The following is a 20,677-nucleotide window of genomic DNA, read 5'->3' on the forward strand; positions in this document are numbered from 1 at the left end:
CTCATCCGGACTAAACATTTGGTTGTCCCGGACAGTCAGACTACCACTAATATTGAGTCCTGTTGACCATACATGAAAATCAAACTTTTAATTTAAAATGTAGCTGAATAAATGAAAAGTGCACTGATGGAAGTAGCAGAGAGGCACAATTTACTTTAATTTACATCATAACACCAAGACAAACTGCATGTCTGAAGTGATGGTAGGCTTTGATCTTGATTCGAGTATTAGTCAAGGTTGGCATGTAAGCACCACTGAACACATTACACACAGCATAACCTGTTAATATTATTCACCCCTTCTGAACAGATCCTCAGGTTTAACACTGATTATAGTGGTCTTATGAGATGTTATAAGAGATGATCTTTATAAAATGGTGGCCAAATTCTTTAACAGATTCTACAATAAGCTATCGTCCAGATTAGGTCAGTTTACAGGATGAAGATTAACTATAAACCAGCAATTAAAACACCACTTTACTGCAGAATACCACAAAGTCAAAGTAAGTTTTGGCATATGGTCTGAGAGGATTGTATTTTCTTGAATGAAGTACATGAAACACAGCAAAATTGAGTAAAACAAGAGTGCTCGGAGAGCGCAAGATCCCCCGCTGGTAACTGGGCCATTGACATAGAACAGAATCCTGTCAAGTTTTGTGAAATTCCTTCAAAAATTGAGAGAGTTGATTTTAGAAGGCGAGTACCCTTCCCGGGACGGACATCGCCACGACATAATCCCCCCTTCGGGCCTTTTGGCCAGCGGGGGATAAAAATTGTGAGAGAAGTTGATTTCAGAAAGCAAGCACACCTTGAGGAAACCGCCAAACTACAAGGTTGTTAATAATCAAGGGCATAACTCTGGGAAAATTTACCCAAATTAAACGAAATTTCAATCTGCGTATAACTGTCATACAACAAAACCTTCTGCCAAGTTTGGTGAAATTCCTCCACAAATTGTGAGAGGAGTTGATTTCAAAGTGTGAGCACACCTTCATGAAATTGTGAAAGTACAGTGCTGTTAATCAAGAGCTGCAACTCTGGTAAAATGTGACCCAACTGAATGAAATTGCAATATGCGTATTACCAAGATATAAAGAATCCTGCCAAGTTTTGTGAAATTCCTCCAAAAATTGTGAGAGGAGTCGATTTCAGAAGGTGATCGCCCTTCTCGGGACAGACGGACATCGCCACGACATAATCCTGCTTCGGGCGTTCCAGCCAGTGGGGGGGTGGGTGGGTATATATATATATATATATATATATATATATATATATATATATATAATAAAGGTTTCCATCTTAAGCCGCATCACACAAGAACATCCAATAATGCGCTTTCTAATATCGCTGTGTAACTCTTATGTATTTTATTATCTTATGTTTTGTCTTATTATATATCTGTTTTTATTGATGTTTTTATGTCTTTTAATTTATTTTGTATTTATTGTATCATGTACAGCACTTTGGTACCTTCTGGTCGTTTTTAAAGTGCTTTATAAATAAAGCTGGATTGGATTTTATCCATTTTGATTTTTAGCTGACATTTATCAAATTTCACTGATTGATGTTTTACGGGAGTCTGAAACACTTTCACCCCCACGATTTGTCATGATGCGCTTAGAAAGGGTCCAAAAGGTCCTGTGGATCTGTCGATATGCTCGTAGATGGGAGACTGAAAACCTAAATACAGGGAAACTCAAAATACATTCCTGGATTTAAACAAAAATAAAACGGATTCCAAAAAAGAAACACTTTATTGTAAAAAGACAGGCCTCGCTGAAGCATTTCCACGCTTTGTAATGGGAATAATTTACTTGGGGCCGAGCATGTCCTGGGGACGGACCCACTGCTCGAACTGCTCCTCTGTCAGATAACCCAGTTTGATGGCAACTGCTTTTAACGTTGAACCCTCTTTGTGTGCAGTCTTGGCGATGGTAGCAGCTTTGTCGTAACCTGACAAACACAGAGAAAGAGAGATCGGTATGTCAGAAGTATATAATTAACGGTTATTCCACGAAATCGAGTCGTACATGAGCCGATAGCTGATGAGGCACGTAGCACCGAGTTGTCTGTAAGCCATGTACGATGAGATTGAGCGGAATAAGTTTTATTCTATACACATTCACTGGATTTTGAGAAAGAGCATTTTCATTTTTTGCAAGTTCGATAAATAAAAACTGTATACAAAACATCTGACAAAATCATTTTCACTTAGAATGTAAACAAACCGGCGAAATGACAGGAGCAATTTGTGAAAAATACGATAATTCTTCGGGGGGGGGGGGATCAAATAATCTTACAATCAAATATTTTTATTCCATATTTTTTTTTGCGCGTGTGTGTTTGAGTAGTTTTTTAAATTCGTCCTCGGTTGGTTCAGCAACACGCTCCACTATTTTCTTCTTTTTTAGTTTTTTTTTTCGTCAGTTGGCAAACCTACTGAAAAAGGTGCATTACCGCCACCGACTGGGTTCAAGTGTAGAAGAGATTTTTTTTTGTGGATAGGTGGATGCAAACCCCCCCCCAAAAAATCTAATTTCTTTTAGCCATTTCGGCTTTTTATAAATATGTGATAAAATGAAAGGACTTGACGCGCTCCGCCATTTTGCTTTTCTCTACTCATGGTATACGAGCCGATATCCTAGTAGTAGAGTAGCCAATCACGCACACTGATTGGTCATATCCAGTGAATGTGGATAGAGTAATGTGATATATATACCCTGACTTCTGGGGGGGGGGGGGGGGGGGGAGGAAAGAAAAAAAGATTTCCACTTGGAAAGATTACATCCAACAGGATTTTCACTAACACGACTGACAGATCCTGAAGTCAGACATGATTTTCAATGATTGTCAGAAAATTATAAGCTCACACCTCTATTTCTGTATGCCATTTCGTGCAGCCTGCACAGAGTTCACGGTTCTCGATTCGGAGTCCTACGTATTGCTGAGTGCAGCATTTTCTATGTGCTTCAATTCTTTAGATAGCTTAGATTAGATAAAACTTTTTTTATCTAAGAAATTAAGATTCCAGCAGCATCATTACAGATAAACAGAGAAAAGAAATAGAGAAAAGTTCTCATCTCATCTCATTATCTCTAGCCGCTTTATCCTTCTACAGGGTCGCAGGCAAGCTGGAGCCTATCCCAGCTGACTACGGGTGAAAGGCGGGGTACACCCTGGACAAGTCGCCAGGTCATCACAGGGCTGACACATAGACACAGACAACCATTCACACTCACATTCACACCTACGGTCAATTTAGAGTCACCAGTTAACCTAACCTGCATGTCTTTGGACTGTGGGGGAAACCGGAGCACCCGGAGGAAACCCACGCGGACACGGGGAGAACATGCAAACTCCACACAGAAAGGCCCTCGCCGGCCACGGGGCTCGAACCCAGGACCTTCTTGCTGTGAGGCGACAGCGCTAACCACTACACCACCATGCCACCCAGAGAAAAGTTCTAGATAAATTAAAAATAAATTAAGTATTTACATATACAAATATAAAAGAAGGTATGGGGAAGAGAAGAAGAGGGGAAGGAGGGGGGAGGAAAAAAAAGTGGGGAGAAGGGGGGGCGGCGGCAGGAGAGATATTGCACTTTATATTGCACATTGTCCCTCACCAGGCTCCTATACTCCTCCTCTCTGTCGTTACTGATACACCCAACGATGGCGGTGTCATCGGCGAACTTCTGAATGTGACACCGAGCAGCCCTACTCACATTTCTCCTCCTTCCCCATTAAGCATAGTTTTTGGGTTTTGGTTTAACAAGGGATCAAAAATCATAAACGTTCTGACGAAACTGTAGACTTTGGTACCTCCAAATCAGTTTTTAAAAACAATCCAATCCATTCTCGTTTTTTTTTCCACAGTACTGTCTACACTTACTGAGCCAGCAGTAACAGCCCTCTAAACTTCTCATCCACACAAGAGCAACTACTCATTATCTCATTAAAACCTGCTCACTCCTGAATCCAATTATTCCATTAGAAAATAACTGGGTTCAAGTTCACATCCTGTGTTCAAGTGGCTGGAAAAGTCATGTCCAACAGTTCGAGCTCTAAAGCAGAGGTGCCCGATCTCATCTGCCAAGTCTAGGTGTGGTGGCAGGATTTTAGTCCAATCAGGAACCTGAGAGTCAGCTGAAGGCCAAGAGCAAGTGGTAGAATGAGCTGCGATTCCTGCGTGATGGAACCAAAACATGCAACCACACCAGCCCTTTGCGGATAAGACTGGACACCAGCGTGCTACACCATGCCAGTTAGCCATACTGTGTGCTTAGGTTCTCAAAGGCTCATGACAGCTTCTTGGGGACAGAACTAATGGCTGCTTGGCTGGGCCACGGTGAGAATAGGCAATGTGTTTCACTTCTGTATTTGCAAGTCTGAGGAAGATCCTGAGAAAGTGTGAAGGCCTATTGAGTGACTATTAGCTGTTTCAATTTAACTCTCTCTCTCTCACACACACAAACCAGAACACTATTCTAATCCATTGTGAACTACATGACCCTCTGGCCAACTGAATGATTTTGGGGCGTGACGGTGTTTGCTTGCCCATTCATTCAGCCACAAGAGCATAAGCAAGATCAGGTGCTGATGTTTGGTGAGGAGGCCTGGGGTGCAGTCGGTTGGTGTTCCAGTTCATCCCAATGGTCTTCATTGGGGTTGAAGTCAGAGCTCTGTGCTGAACAGTTCTTTCACTCCAACCTTCACAAACTCTGTCTTCATGGAGCTTGCTTTGTGCACAGGGGCACTGTCATGTGGGAACAGAGCCCCTTAGTTCAAGTGAAAGGAAACGGTCATGCTAAGTCTCCATGTTACCAAATTACAGGGTGTACTTATAGGGTGTACCAAGCAAAGCTTAAAGGTCATAGGCAATGGTCGGAGGTGAAACGCAGAATATCAACTTTGTCTACAAGAACGACCCAAAAAGCCAATTCAATCTTCCTAGTATCTAATTTGCACCCTAAAATTGAATAAAACTTAAAATATACTGTTTTGCCCAATTTCCGAAGGTTTGTTTACATCCCACTTATGCGCACTTTCACCGCCAGGGGACCGTCGTCGTGACGTCATTTAAGCCAAACAGACCGGGAGCAGTTCTGTGTTTACTTGCAAACTGAGCACACGTGTACGGATTTTGGTCGTGAGAGGTTGTGTAAAATGTCTGAAAGCGAGAGCGATTTTGAAGTAGGAACTCTCCAAATTGAATATCGAGAGGTGAAACCGTATATGTATGACCCTATGGCTGTTGTGAAGCAATCGGTGAATGTGGCTCACTGGTTTGACCGTGCGGCCTAGGAATGGGACAGCAACTCGGCTGACTCTGATCACGGTGACCCCAGACCTCAACAACACTCGCGCCCAAACGATTTATCCTGCTATTTATGATAAATTTTTACTTTCGTCGTAATACTAAATAAGAGCCCTTTTGAAGAATTAAACCGCCCTCCCTAGTGGATATAGGGAACGATTACTGGACAGCACGCCGGTAGGCCACATTAGCCTGCCATCCGCGGCATTATACTATTTATAGCCGAGACTAAGCAAGGAAATATCCCTTTGTCTCATTTCCACAATGACTGTACAGGATCCCTCAGGATTCTTGACTTGTCAATTGCAAGCAAAAGTAAAAATGTTTCCCTCCAATCTTCTCCTTTTTGCTTGAGCGTTGCTGCTTCGTTTCTTCTTTGACTGCTTGATTTTGTTTCACGCGCACAATCCACTCTCTCCGCCTCGTCTCCTCTTCTGGAAAAAGCCAACCCTCTGGCTTCACGCGCACAATCCACTCTCTCTGCCTCGTCTTCTCTTCCGGAAAAAGCCAACCCTCTGGCTTCATGCACACAATCCACTCTCTGCCTCATCTCCTCTTTCGGAAAAAGCCAACCCTCTCGCTCCACCTCTTCTCCTCTCTTGGAAAAAGCCAATCCACTCTCTCTGCCTCTTCTCCTTTTTTGGAAAAAGCCAATCCACACTCTCTGCCTCTTCACCTCTTCTGGAAAAAGTCAATCCACTCTCTCTGCTTCTTCTCCTCTCTCGGAAAACTTCTTCCTGAACCGGTCCCGTTGTCACAGTTCACTGCACAACAATTAAGCTACGTTTTTTCTTTGGAAATTCCCGAACGCACGTCTGCACTCAAGCCAAACGGCAATGTAAGTAAGCGGAAGTGGACTCAACTCAAGCGGTTTGTTTGGCTTAAATGATGTCACACGCCGAGTGGTCACGAAAACAGCTGAACAGAAATTCGCCATGCTCCGCGCTAACTTATTTTAATTATTACTTATTAACAATATTTCTTGGGACCAGAAGAAAATTACAGAGGGTTTTTTAACATATAAAGTTTAAAATGTGCATATAATTAAAACCGTTGCCTCTGAGCTTTAATCGGTCTTCAATAAGGTTCATTTTTGCACCGTTTCTGGTTGTTCAAATAGAGAAATAGATTAAAAGGTATTACCATCTCCCTGTTATCAAGAAAAACGTTAAAGAGAAGCAAATGCTTCAAGAACAACGAAGAAATGCGTGATTAAAGAGAACACGACAAGAGGAGCCAAGTCTAAAAACTCCAGAGATTGTACAGGGGGTTTCAAAAAATCTGATATCATTTCACAATCTAATAACTTTGCCAATTCTTGTTCAATTGACCTCAAACTTTAACAGCATGTGTGGAAACAGGTCAAAATTTTATGTTTAATGTTTGTTTTATCATCTTTTTAGGTGTAGAAATGCCATTCACTGGAAAAGAAAAAGGTGTGTTAGAGTACGCTCGAACACCGTCGAACAAGACTGCAGCGTGCATTTATGAGAGAATTCTCTAAAATGCACCAACTGCGATGTAGATTTGGATACGGCACAAAAAGTTCAAAGAGGAAGGCTGTCTGTGCAGCGCAAAAGGATCTGGACGACCACCAGCACCGGAAGAGACGGTCAAGCGAGCGGGTTCGCAAATATTGAAAATTTGTGAAATCGTTCATGGAATCCACATACCTTTGAATTTCTCATTAAAATTTTGAGGAATAAATCTTATATTGCTCAACATTAAGCCTGTTCCGTTTCATTTGCCTAGACTATGTAGCTTCTGGGATATTTACATCTCAAATATCAAATTTTTGAAAAACACCGTGTTTTTTTGTTTTTTTCCCCCCTCCGCCCCACTCCACTCCACCTGTCCCTCTGAGTTACGTGTCAATCCCGAGATCGAGATCCTGACGTCTTCTGGTCCTCGGACCTGCCTGATCCATCCTGATGCCCTACTTCTGGTTGGAGTCTCATCACATCGCTCCTGTGGAGGACGGCCCCATACGTACGGATAGTTGAAAGTCACACTTGGAGGACGCTCTGGACTCTTACAGTAATGCTTTTATGCCTGAGGACTACAGTTGACTTGCTAACTTTAGGACTGCAGTTGTCATGAACAGTTTTGCACTCAAGTTTCCATCAATGAAGAGTTTATAACATCAACGAAACTGACCATGTTAAAACTGTTAATTTTATAATCGTGCTATCTGTTATCACCCAAATGAGGATGGGTTCCCTTTTGAGTCTGGTTCCTCTCGAGGTTTCTTCCTCATGTCGTCTGAAGGAGTTTTTCCTCGCCACAGGCGACAATTTCTATAGTTAAAAGCGCTATACAAATAAACTTGACTTGACTATTTAAAACGTATTTTTAAAAAATAGAAAGTCGGAAGCGAGTATGGACGAGTTTACTTAATCTTTTTTTTTTCCCCTGCTCGCATTCAAGTTCGCTCCTTCATAAAAAAAAAAAAGTCTTCGATTATCCATCATCCGTGCACACACATTAATCCAGCGAGTGAAAACTTCTCCTGGTCTCGGGCGATTCCTAGTACAGCAGGCAATGAGGCTCAGAACAAATAGCACGCTATATATAGTTACTGCGTCAAGACGTCGTCACTACTATGAAGCACATTACGTTTAAAAACACACTATATGGCCAAAGGTTTGTGGACTTGACCTTGACACCCATGTATGATGGTGGTTCTTCCCCACACTTCTCCCACCTTTGTGGCAAAAAAACAAATTATGGAGAATGTCTCTGTATGCAGCAACATTACAATTTTCCTTCACTGGAACTAAGGGGCTCGATCCTGTTCCAGCATGACGATGCTCCTGTGCATGAAGTGAGCTGCAGAAAAACATGGTGTGTTCAAGGAGGAGTGGAAGAACTCAAGTGTCCTGCACAGAGCCCTGACCTCTACTCTACTCTACTGAACACCTCTGGGACGAACTGGAACACAGGCTGCGCTGCAAACCTCCTCACCGGACATCACTAATGCTGTGTTCACACTTATACCGGTACGAAAGTGGTATAACTGTATCGAAACAAAGTAAAGTACAGTTTAGTGCATCTGTCCACACTAGCGAGAAATGTTTGCGGTTTTCTTTCACGGTAGTTGAAATGCGCGTGCGCGAAATGTTTCCGTGGTTACTGAGTAACTTCCTTCCGAGAATATATGGCATCCGTTATTTCGAGATCTCGAGAAAACAAAATTATTTCATGATCTCAGCTGGATCACTGTATCTCCGTCGGTAGAGACGAAGCCGGGCCAGTCTTCTGCGGAGGTGCCGCGGACTAATTTTGAAATTATCCCTTATTAAAAGACTTAATGCAATCTGTCCCTGTGTCAACCCCTGATCAAAATATTGCCTTATTAGGTGATCGATTATTCCAGACATTCTAATGACCAAAGTTGTGTCTATACAGAATGAGAAATAGCCCCAAAGTCAGCATATCACAAGTCTCTTGGCGCGCCCGAATAAACCATTTCTCAGCTGTTTACTCGAGATCATGAAATAATTGTTTTGTTTTCTTGAGATCTCGAAATAACGGTTTTGTTTTCTCGAGATCTCGAATTAGTTGTGTTTTCTCGAGATCTCGGAATAATTGTTTTGTTTTCTCGAGATCTCGAATTAGTTGTGTTGTTTTCTCGAGATCCTGAATTAATTATATCGTTATCTCGGGATAACAAGGTGAATAAAAAAAGGATTATATGGAGGGCCTGTCTCGGCTTCCGTACGGATGAAACAACGTGTGTGTGCTTTTTGTTGTCAGTGTACAGTCTGTATTTCTGGTGGTCATTTATTCAGTCGAATCGTATAAAACGCGCGAGGCAGTTGAGAAAGAAACAAACGAATCTCCGTTCTTCACTATTTTATTCAGCGAAGACATCGATTGAGGTGTGTGACTTTGCGCATGCGCATTATATTTGTATCGATACAGAGCCGCTTCATCTGTCCACACTACAGCGAAGCGCTACAGTACCGATACTGTACCGGTACGAAACCCATACATTTGTGGGTTTCGTACCGATATTGTTATACTGCTACAGTACCGGTATAGTCGCTAGTGTGGACAGGTGTTGCGATACGAAAGTAGTATCGTATTGATACAAAATCCCTAGTGTGGACAGGGTATAATGCTCCTGTGGCTGAATGAACACAAATTCTCCCTCCCCCAGCCACGCCCCAAAATCTAGTGGAAAATCTTCCCAGAAGAGTGGGGGTTATAATAATAGTTAAAAAAAAAAAAAGTGGTGGTGGGGGCGGGGGGGACTCGATCTGTTCAACAAGTACATATGGGTGTTCACAAACTTTTGTGAAAAGAGTGCACACACCAAATACACCATTTATTTTGCAAAGAAAGAGAGAGAAAGCCAGACATGAAATCTGCTCTCTCCTGGGCTGGTGATTTATTCACCCCGACCGCAACCATACATTTTGTTTTAAGTTTTATTTATTACGCCAACATTTGTTTAAAATTACATCATCAAGATGACTTGGCTATCCTGGGTCATGCTCTTAATTTTTTTTTTTTTTTGCACTTCAGTGTTTTAAAACTGATTCGGTCTCTGAGACGAGCAGTGAAACACACAACATGGAGACAAAATACATTTATAAAACTATATGCAAGTTGGTGGAAAAGTGTCCGAGTGACGAAAAGAAAAAACTGGACAGTGCTAAAGCTTGTGAAGGAGCGCCCTCTGGTGGTCGAGTGATTTTATTGTACTTGCCTATGTGAGGGTTGAGAGCGGTGACGAGCATCAGAGACTCGTTCATCAGTTTGTTGATTCGATCCGTGTTGGCCTGAATTCCAACCACGCAGTTTTTCGTGAAGGAAACCGAGGCATCGCCTAGCAACCGGGCAGAGTTCAGGACGTTCTTGATCTGCGCAGGAAGATAGAGATACAAGATGGTGAAAAAGTTAATACGCCTAATAACGTGCATGTGTGGTAGGAAGCATGGCCATAGAGGTAAATGGAAAAGGTGCAGTTGTGGGTGTGGCCAGACATATCCAATGTGTCATGTATGTTACGTCATTACAGTGGGGGAACAGAAAGAGAGAAGGGGAAAAAAAAAAAAAAAGAGATGCTTCTTGAATTATTCTATCGTCAAGTAGTCCTGATGACACGCAGTTTTATTTTCTTAACTTGACACACCTCGGAATCAGAGAACGATGCTCTGTTGCTCTGCTCTGAAGTCACACAGCAGACTATTAAGATTTTCAGATACAAAATAAACTGGAAACATCATGGGATAGAACACCATTAATTTCTTCTGATCATACAGCTGCAGATGTCAAGTTTACCGACAGATATTTAAAAATCATTTAACTTGATGATAACGGCGATGGATGTGTCCGAAATCACTCACTCATTCACTCCTCCCTACTCACTCTCTCGGGAATTCTATATAGTGAGCTCATTGGTAAAAAGAAAAAACACTTTGGGACACTACTTCGCCACGCCGTCGCATATATTTACCGTCGCATGATTAAAACGGGTGGCACGGTGGTGTAGTGGTTAGCGCTGTCGCCTCACAGCAAGAAGGTCCGAGTTCGAGCCCCGTGGCCGGCGAGGGCCTTTCTGTGTGGAGTTTGCATGTTCTCCCCGTGGGTTTCCTCCGGGTGCTCCGGTTTCCCCCACAGTCCAAAGACATGCAGGTTAGGTTAACTGGTGACTCTAAATTGAGCGTAGGTGTGAATGTGAGTGTGAATGGTTGTCTGTGTCTATGTGTCAGCCCTGTGATGACCTGGCGACTTGTCCAGGGTGTACCCCGCCTCTCACCCATAGTCAGCTGGGATAGGCTCCAGCTCACCTGCAACCCTGTAGAACAGGATAAAGCGGCTACAGATAATGAGATGAGATAGAATTAAAACATGCCAGATCAGTCAGCTAGTGGGTTTTCAAAAGAATAAATGCATATTATACTGAGTGTATTTCCCACATTAATAAACACAGTACTTTGTGTCTGCTGCGTCTTTCAGTTCTTTTAAATCAAGGCTCAATATTTACTTTCTTCTTCACCGCTGCCTTTTATTAAATCAAATTTGAGGCTTTTGATTAATTCCTCGCTCTGCACCGTAACTTTTATTCTTGTATTTTATCAGTCTTATTCTATTTCAGCTTATTTTCTACTCTCTTACGATTTTTAATTGGACTTGAATGTCCGTTTATAATGCGTTTCTTCCTCCGTCCGTTCACCCCAACACACTACAATATTACGGACATTTTCGCACCACAGCTGATAAATTTGTCTCGCGCCTGTCGTCATGAGAAAATACAAACAAACTACTGCTAGACTCAATCTAAAATACTTAATGGTCCTTATGAAACTGCTTTAAATTACAGAAACTAAAGCCCATATAGTTTTAGCTTCACTTGCCAATGAAAATTACTGTACAAGGGAAAGCGAGCTGGATCGCTAGCATGGATGAAATACATCCACTAATCGCTAGCCGTGCTTTCTGCCATAACGTATACATGAAAAACAGTAAAACAAAAAAATTCAACATACCATTGAAAGTCAAACAGAAATATACACTACCGTTCAAAAGTTTGGGGTCACTTTGAAATGTCCTTATTTTTGAAAGAAAAGCACTGTTCTTTTCAATGAAGATCACTTTAAACTAATCAGAAATCCACTCTATACATTGCTAATGTGGTAAATGACTATTCTAGCTGCAAATGTCTGGTTTTTGGTGCAATACCTCCATAGGTGTATAGAGGCCCATTTCCAGCAACTCTCACTCCAGTGTTCTAATGGTACAATGTGTTTGCTCATTGCCTCAGAAGGCTAATGGATGATTAGAAAACCCTTGTACAATCATGTTAGCACAGCTGAAAACAGTTGAGCTCTTTAGAGAAGCTATAAAACTGACCTTCCTTTGAGCAGATTGAGTTTCTGGAGCATCACATTTGTGGGGTCGATTAAATGCTCAAAATGGCCAGAAAAATGTCTTGACTATATTTTCTATTCATTTTACAACTTATGGTGGGAAATAAAAGTGTGACTTTTCATGGAAAACACAAAATTGTCTGGGTGACCCCAAACTTTTGAACGGTAGTGTACTTATATTTAAGCATGCACCGATACTGGCATCGGCATGATACTCCACTAATATACTCATACTCGTCAAACAGTTGCCGATACCATGAACCGATACCAGTGCCGATCCCATGCGCCGATACCAAATGTTCCCCGCAGCGCTTTTTGTTCCATTCGAGAGAGAAAAAAAAAAAAAACTGAAGCATTGTTGAGCTCAGGCTTGAGCATAATATGATAGGCTATACCATGCGCCGATAGTGTTCCGTGAAGCGCCTTTTGCCAGCGTCCGTTCAAGGAAAAAAAGCCTCTCCCAGGAAAAAAATTGTAAATCTCAAGCATTGAGCGTAGGCTAATTTCGTCAGAAGACAAAAAAAAATTGTTCGACAACAACCCATTTTTCCATGACGAAGATGTGTTTGCGTAGTCATGAAACAGTGCTGTCACAACATCTTTCCCCAACACTGTCATTTTAAACATCTCTCCACACTCCACTCCCTTTCGCTGCCATACGCAGATAGGCCTACGCTAAGATCCCCAACGTTGTCCTTTTTTAATGTTGGCTATTCGCCTAGGTAAGGGTTTTGTAGGACAGGCTACTCACTAACAAACAAATGAAAATCGGATTTTTATATAGGTGAGTCCAACCGGCAGAGTTTTTAAGTACGAGTCCAACCGGGAGAGTTTAAGAGTGAAGAGTGAGAGAGAGAGAGCTTCAAGAAATGGCTGATTGAGTTTTCCAACTTGTTTCAGTTGAGGGCAACGCTAAGACCAAGGAAATTGACGTCCCATCTACAGGTATGGAGCTCCACGAGCACGGGACGCGATGTTGCGAATGGACAGCAACAGCGTCTGCCTAACAAGTTCTGCGACTGAACCAGAGCGTGCTCGAGGCATTCAACTCTCCTGCAGCACACAGCAGGATGTGCGCACATGCACATGAGAGGGGGGGGGCATATATTAGTCTGCATTACTGGCGATGGAAATTAAATAATACATCGTCGCCGGCCGCCACTGTTATCTTGTGCGCTCTCTGTGATGTTGCGATGGTCACTGCTCCTCCCTTTCACGCCCTTGTCTTGTTGCTAAATGTAATTGGAGTAGTTTAAGCGCACCACCAGAACAACCCTTAAGTCAACCAAGACCGCAATGTTGCGGAAGGCCGATGATAGAGGGGGTAAGTGACCAGCGGAGTGAAATGATCACGCTGCATGTGGTAACTCACTGCTCTCTCCTCCCTTCATCAACAATCGGTCTTACATGTTGCAAGAGTGCAAGTCTTTCTTGACTGCGAAAGTTGGACATTGTAATCTAATCCAAATAAATAGCAGCCTTTTTCAGAAATTGCAGCAGCTAAATATTTAATTCTTTGTGTAGGCTATTTGCAATGAGTGTAGTTTTCTGGGAGTGAATGTTGCGCGACAATCGAGAGAGGTTGCACACGGAAGCGCAGATAGCCTTGTAGTCCACGTTACACTGCCAGCAGACAGCGCCTCTTCATTTAACGGCTGAGTCTTCTTCTCTATACACTCGTTCATGACTAGTTGTCTCCCTCTGCTGGGTACTGAATGTCAGTGCGCAGAGTTGTAGTGGGTGGTTGCGAGCATTGTGGCGGCCCGCGGGTGTTAGATTATAGATATGTAGGTAGCCTATATTTTAATAACATCAACAGTATCGGTATCGGTAGTACTCGGTATCGGCAAGTACTGAAATGATAGTACTCATACTCGTATCGGTTTTCACAAATGTGGTATCGGTGCATCTCTACTTATATTTATACATATTCTCTCGTTGCTGCACTGGCAGGCTTGTAGTATTCGAGTCTGACTCGTGCCCTAATTTAAAGGACTCATGACTTGACTCGGACTTGAGCACTGATGACTCGGACTCGTGCATTAAAGGATATGGGACATGGATTTTTTTCTGGGTATAATTATGTATAAAGGACATAAGAAATGCCATCTAAATCACTGCAGGACGTCAAAAATGTGAAAATCACCACATTATTGAAGTTTTTTTATACATCAGCGTAAAACAAGGATTCGTTAATGAGCTAGGTGGTCACGTGACCTGTGACGTCACACAAACTTTCCAAGGAGCCAGCGCTTGGGAACCTAATGTAAACAGGTTACCGAAATGGACACCATCGACAGTGACATTCCCGATGTTTCACAGAGATGTGAAGTTAGACCCTATCAATTCGAACCGATAGCTGGAAATTCATATGAACATAGATCTTGTCTTTACTCTGACGGGTCAGATGATTCTGAGAGTGAGAGTTCATTCAGCCCTCATGAAACTGAAAGCGGTCGGCTCGATAACACTTCCTGGTAAGTTAAAAACAATTCTGCTCAAAGGCTAATGATCTGTTGAAAGAAGTATTATTTTCGTATCATACATTGAAAGTTCATCATAGATCTAGCTAAAGGCCGTTGCAAGCTAGTTTTTTTTTTTTGCTGATATTTTTCGAGATTGATTGAGATACAATGCTTCCAGAGTCCGAGATGAAAACATTCAAAATGGCGAAACGAGTCAGAATTATGATAATCAATAATTGATACACCCAAAATTATAATACTAATCCTTACCTCGGCTTTCAGTTGCTTAGCGCAGAGGTCTTCAACGGGGGGGGGGGGGGGGGGGGGGGGGGGGGGGGGTCGCGAAATCGCACCGGATCACTCATATCAACAAAAATATTCCTGCCCTGTCCCCTGGCCTCCGTCGCAGGGATGCAAACAGCGCGCCTTTCGGCGGATGCCGCCTTTTTCACGGCTGAATCGCGCAGATCCGATTTAAAAAAAAAAAAAAAAAAAGCGATATTAATTCATGAAACATGAAGTATAAGGATGAGAAAAAAACAGTTTAAATCAGGAAGCTGTGCACATTTGTGCAGCCTGGCGCAAATGTGCGCAGCTTCCCGATTTAAACTGTTTTTTTTTTCTCATCCTTATACTTCCTGTTTCATGAATTAATATCGCTCAGTACCTGAGTATTAATGTTGAAAGAATCCTCAGTGAAATGGTCCGAACACAGTTTGTGGGAAACAGTAGGTGCAAAGTTTTTTCAACAGGTGTTCTGTAAAGTTATCCTACCTCTTGATTTGTCCTACCAAGCCTACTGCGCATGCGCGAAGCCTACTGCGCATGCGCAGGTGAGCCCACACTTTCCTCAGCTTCGGGTCCTTGGGGAATGCAAAAAACCTTACTCCAGGGCATTTCCCATTGGAATTATTGCAACCATAAGCAGCACAATACACCATGATGTCCAATGTATGATGTCCAATGTACTTTAAAGACTATAAAAACAATTTTCTTGTCATCCACTTCTCCATTCATCTACCCGCTTGTGCTGTGCCCGAAAGTTTTTGTGACGTATCATCACGTGACAGCGGCTCTTCCGGTTGCAAAAAATGCATATCTGAAGTCGAGCAGAAATGCCATATCACGAATATAATGATTTTGCTGAATTTAATAGATGATTTTGTATTTGTTGATGCAATTAATTCATATTTTTAATGGAAAGAAACTGATATAGCGTGCATTTATGTTTCATGTCCCATATCCTTTAACTGCATCCAGACTTGTAAATTGGAGACGAGGACTCGGATTTTTGCTTTTTTTTTGTAACATGCCATAATAATTTGGCATAAGGGTTGTTTTACAATCAGGGTAGGCAAGCTAAAAAAAAAAAAAAAAAAAAATTCATATTTAACACTTATCTTCAATATCAAAAGGCTTGACTAAATAAACTTGGTTGTTTATAGCTCTATTTACCATGCAAAAAAAAATTTGGTGATAACGTTATTTTTGGTGAATGTATGGCAATATATGTCATATTTAGCAAAATTACTCGTGTCATTTAGAAAAAGTGCTTTTTTGACCACAGGTAGCTCCAAAAGGGATGCACTTACATCATTCTTTATACCATAAAACAAATATTTGGTTCCATATCATTGGAAACATAGTTAAGTTTTAATGTTGAATGCCGGTAAGTTTTCAGACTATTTTGATCAAATTAGTATGCAATTGTGTCAAAAAAAAGTCCTCTCCGAGACAGCTAATTTTTCAATATAAAATAACATCTAAAATTATTATTTTCATCCTAAAATGTGGTCAAGATATTGGGACATAAATATTAGAGAGACAACTAACACAAAGCTTACAGCCTTATATTTAAAAGCACTATGGAAGTAGTGGATTCTGAATTGTCAAAAAAAAAGTCCTCTCCGAGAATCACTTCATTTGTTTCTCCCAGCCCTGCTTAAACCGACACTTAATCTTCTTTATCTTATAGCAGATTACACAAAACTACCATACACACAACAAAAAATTACCTGAAATCTGTTCTTTAACTTGTCCTTCACTTAAAAACTGGTACCAGAACCAATTTGAATCAATTTGAATTTTGGACCCCTGTGACACAAACTTTGTACCCTGATTGTAAAACAACCCTTAAGATATTTATATTTATATCTACATTCATTTTTGTACTAATTTCGTGTAAGAGTGTCACACCTGTGCGCCTTGGCGTGTGCATCAGAGAGACTCTCGGGCGCGCTCCGGACAGCGCATGGGCGCCAAACAGACTCTCGTGTACATGCCGTAAACGACTCGCACCTGCACAGGATTAAGGTGCAGTCAGCGTGCAGATATAAAAACTGTGAAAACGCACTTACTATGCGAAGTATTGAGCTGCGTTGCTGATACATTACCGAGCCTTATTTCCTTGTTTGGTTTCCTGATCCCTGATTTCCTGTTTCTCGTCTTTGATTCTGCTGAGTCTATGATAGCCTGTTTGTGCCTCGCTCGACCTGTTGCCTGTTTCACTGTTCTGCCTGCCGTTCTGGATTGTTTACCGTCTTCATTTGTATTAATAAAGACACCTTCTGCACTTACATCCGTCTCCCACAGAATACTTCACACTCCCTGATAAAGAGAAGCACAGTCACCTGTTCATACGCCATGTTCAGGAACAAGCTAATGTTAATGGCGCTAAAACAGCCGCCGTCAAATATGAGGGGCCATACAAGACATTATCCATACTGGCCCTTTTACATACATATATACTCGCTCTCTCACATTCTCACTCTCACATGCATACATTCTCACTCTCACATAGGCATATTCTCCTGTCACATACATACATATAAAATTACATAATTATATCGAGGGTTTGGAGCCAGAGGGGCATAAGTCACATTTGACCAACTTTACAGGAGAGCCAAAACAAAATTTTGACCACCCTTTAATCAACAAAATTTATTTATTTACCTTTAACCACATTATAGCCATAAACATACTTAAATGAGGTAGTCATTAAATAAAAATATGATATTAACATATTGAACATATTCAAAAATTTTGTAAAATCTTAAAAATATGGCAAAAAAGATAGGATACGCCTTTTGGGCACCAAACATTTCTAATGTTTTGAAAGGAAAACAGGCGTATCTGCTCATCCTTGGTTAAAAACAATGTGATTAACAAGTAATTTTTTTTTTTTTCATTTTATTTCAAATACTGTATACAACAAACACATTCTGATGTGTTGGTCTCTCCACTTCTCTATTTAGTTTAATTGCAATGTAGCCTGGCCATTTCCTTCCTATACAAGTACACAATTCAATTCTCATCCCCCTTTTCGCATCCCTTTGCTCCGTTCTCATTTATGACTTCACATTTATGTCTTTCATTTCAAACACTTGAACAGTTTAACATCTACTGTACTTTCAAGCAGTTCAATTTCAGTTATCTTGTTGTTATGACTTCACTTAAGCTAGGCCTTCTAAGCCTATCTAAGCCATAGGTGTAAATGGGACATACGCCCTTTTGGCTCCAACATCGATGCCCACTTCTGAGTAAGGTTTTTGTTGTTTTGTTCAATATAGGTTGATTTCTGATGCGTCTTTTCAGTACAGTTAGATAGAGCTCATCAAGACCTTTCATTTGATATATAGAACTCATTTTCGCCAAAAATGCCACTTACTTCCCTCTGGCTCCAAACCCTCGATATATAGATATATAGGCCTATATAGATATATCTATATATAGGTATATAGGCCTATATAATTTTAGGGAACCCTATTGTTGGTTTGGCTTGAATTTTTGTACTTGATAGGCCTAATAACTATAAATAAAAAAAATGTAAATAGGCTATAATTTTGACTAAATTACTATTATTGAAAAAAATCTAAAGATTTTCACCAGAGATCATGACAGGAGGACAGAAAAGGGACAGTGAGATAGGGTAGCCTAGAGGGAGATGACGGGGAGAGAGAGAGATAGTGTAGGGTCGGGAAATGTCCCAGGCCAGACTCCAACCTGGAGTCAGTCACCCTCTATTATTGTTGTTGTCTAGAAAGAGGTGCCGCATCGTTGTATTACAAAAAGTCATGCCAGTCCTCTGTTTATTAACCTGGCCTAAATTGGCCTACAATGCTACCTTAGAAACTGTTCCAACAACTTATCTGAAGGCCATACTGTAGCTATGCTGCTTTATGATGTTCTCATTTGATTAGGCAAAACACACAGTGAGGCTGGTATTAAAATAGCCTAGCTTAACCGATAATTAGCATGCTTACCATACTGTACATTAGTGCACAATGTGAACCTTATGGACATGGACTTCCCTGTTCAGAATAGCTGTGCAACACTACAATACAGAGAGAGATAAAGAGGCGCTTTGCCTGAAAGAAATGAAGGAAAGGGAAAAGGAGGGAGGAGAAATAGGGATACAGCAATACAGCTGACTTTAGACTGAGATTAAAAGCTGCTCAGTCTCCAATGCAGACAGGTGGACTGTCTTCAAAATAAACAGAAATGCAAATGCCTAGTGATAAACAATACAAAGGAACATGGGGTGAGGCACCACTGTAAATGTGCAAGGCTTGGCTTTAGACTTTGGCATCAGTCAGTCCAGTTGAGGAGAATGTATGCAGAATCTACGTAGAGGACTATAGATGTATGTGAGAGGAGAATGTGTGTATGTGAGAGAGAATGTGTGTATGTGTGTATGTATGTGAGAGGAGAATGTACGCATGTGAGAGGAGAATGTACGCATGTGAGAGTGAGAATATATGTGAGAGGAGAATATACGCATGTGAGAGTGAGAATATATGTATGTGAGAGGAGAATATACGTGAGAGTGAGAATATATGCATGTGAGAGGAGAATGTATGCATGTGAGAGGAGAATGTATGCATGTGAGAGTGAGAATGTATGCATGCGAGAGGGTCAGAATAGATAAAGTCTTATGCGGCCCCTCATAAATAGATAAAGTCTTATGCGGCCCCTCATAGTCAAATGGTGTAGTTGGAGTCTTGTTCTCAGACTCAACTCGCAATTTTTTTTAATGACTTGAACACTGAGGACTTAAGACTGGACTCAGACTCTAGGTTTAGTGACCCGACTACAACACTGCACCGGGTGCTCCTCTCCGTCGTCTGTCATTTCTCTTTCAACGCGACCGCAATGCCTGATTGTATATATTGCTTGGTTAGTGACCATCGGCTGCACACTACTTTTCACGATGCATTGTGGGATACTATGGGTTCACTATATAGGGTGTAATAATTCTCACTATACAGTCGGACAGCACTGCAAAATGGCAAACTCGCTATACAGTCCACTGTATAGTGAGTAGGGAGTGATTTCGGACATGGCGGTAATCTATTGGCGATTCCTGATACTATCAATCATCGATTGCCCAAAGCCCACGCCTAGTTTGAGAATATTTGCTCCTTCCACCCTTAAACAGGGATTATCTTGTACGTTAATGGTACCTGAGGTACTGCAGAAGGCAAAACTATAAATCGGTGGAATAAATCAGCTCTTTGAAGCTAGAGATCATGTGTTTGGATACCGCTTAGCAACATGAAAGTGTAGAGCAACCGTTCAGGTTTTAAAAAAACAAACAAAAAAACCCTCAACAAGGTCAAGCACAAAGTTTATAGCACTGAATCTCTTTCCTTTTCTAGAAGAATTGCCAACATAGTTTTCCAAGTTTAATTTCATCTTGTTTACACAGGAAAACAATTTACTTTCAACAGACGCCGTTTTGATCTTCGCAGCCAAACATGGCGACTTCGCAAGGTATGTACACTTTATATATGGGTCTGTCTCAGAAACTGGGTACTGTGGGGGAACCCCACTAAATATACTCACAGTCAATAAACTATACGGTTTTGAATGGTGATGTTGGTTTTAATTTGAAATAAAATGATGAAAGAAATAATACAGATAAAACTAAATCTTTGATGTGAATACTGTATTCAGAATTTGGCAAAAATTCTGCAAATTAGTAGAAAAATGGCGGCTTGATCTGGGACATGATAAACGG

The 20,677-nt window shown here is 41.3% G+C and overlaps 1 protein-coding gene across 1 annotated transcript in view; it reads right to left on the bottom strand.

Moving 5' to 3' along the window:
* Positions 1-1,734: 1,734 nt before the first annotated feature.
* The window catches only part of fh (fumarate hydratase), a 67,436-nt gene continuing 48,493 nt past the window's right edge, over positions 1,735-20,677 (bottom strand). The window contains exons 9-10 of the mRNA XM_060940303.1: positions 10,030-10,183; positions 1,735-1,952 (exon numbers count right to left, since the gene is read on the bottom strand). Of these exons, the coding sequence (XP_060796286.1) occupies positions 1,810-1,952; positions 10,030-10,183 (297 nt within the window). The 3' untranslated portion in view covers positions 1,735-1,809. The remainder of the gene's footprint in view (positions 1,953-10,029; positions 10,184-20,677) is intronic.

This window comes from Neoarius graeffei, chromosome 14, assembly GCF_027579695.1.
Source record: "Neoarius graeffei isolate fNeoGra1 chromosome 14, fNeoGra1.pri, whole genome shotgun sequence".
Classification (NCBI taxonomy): Eukaryota; Metazoa; Chordata; class Actinopteri; order Siluriformes; family Ariidae; genus Neoarius; species Neoarius graeffei.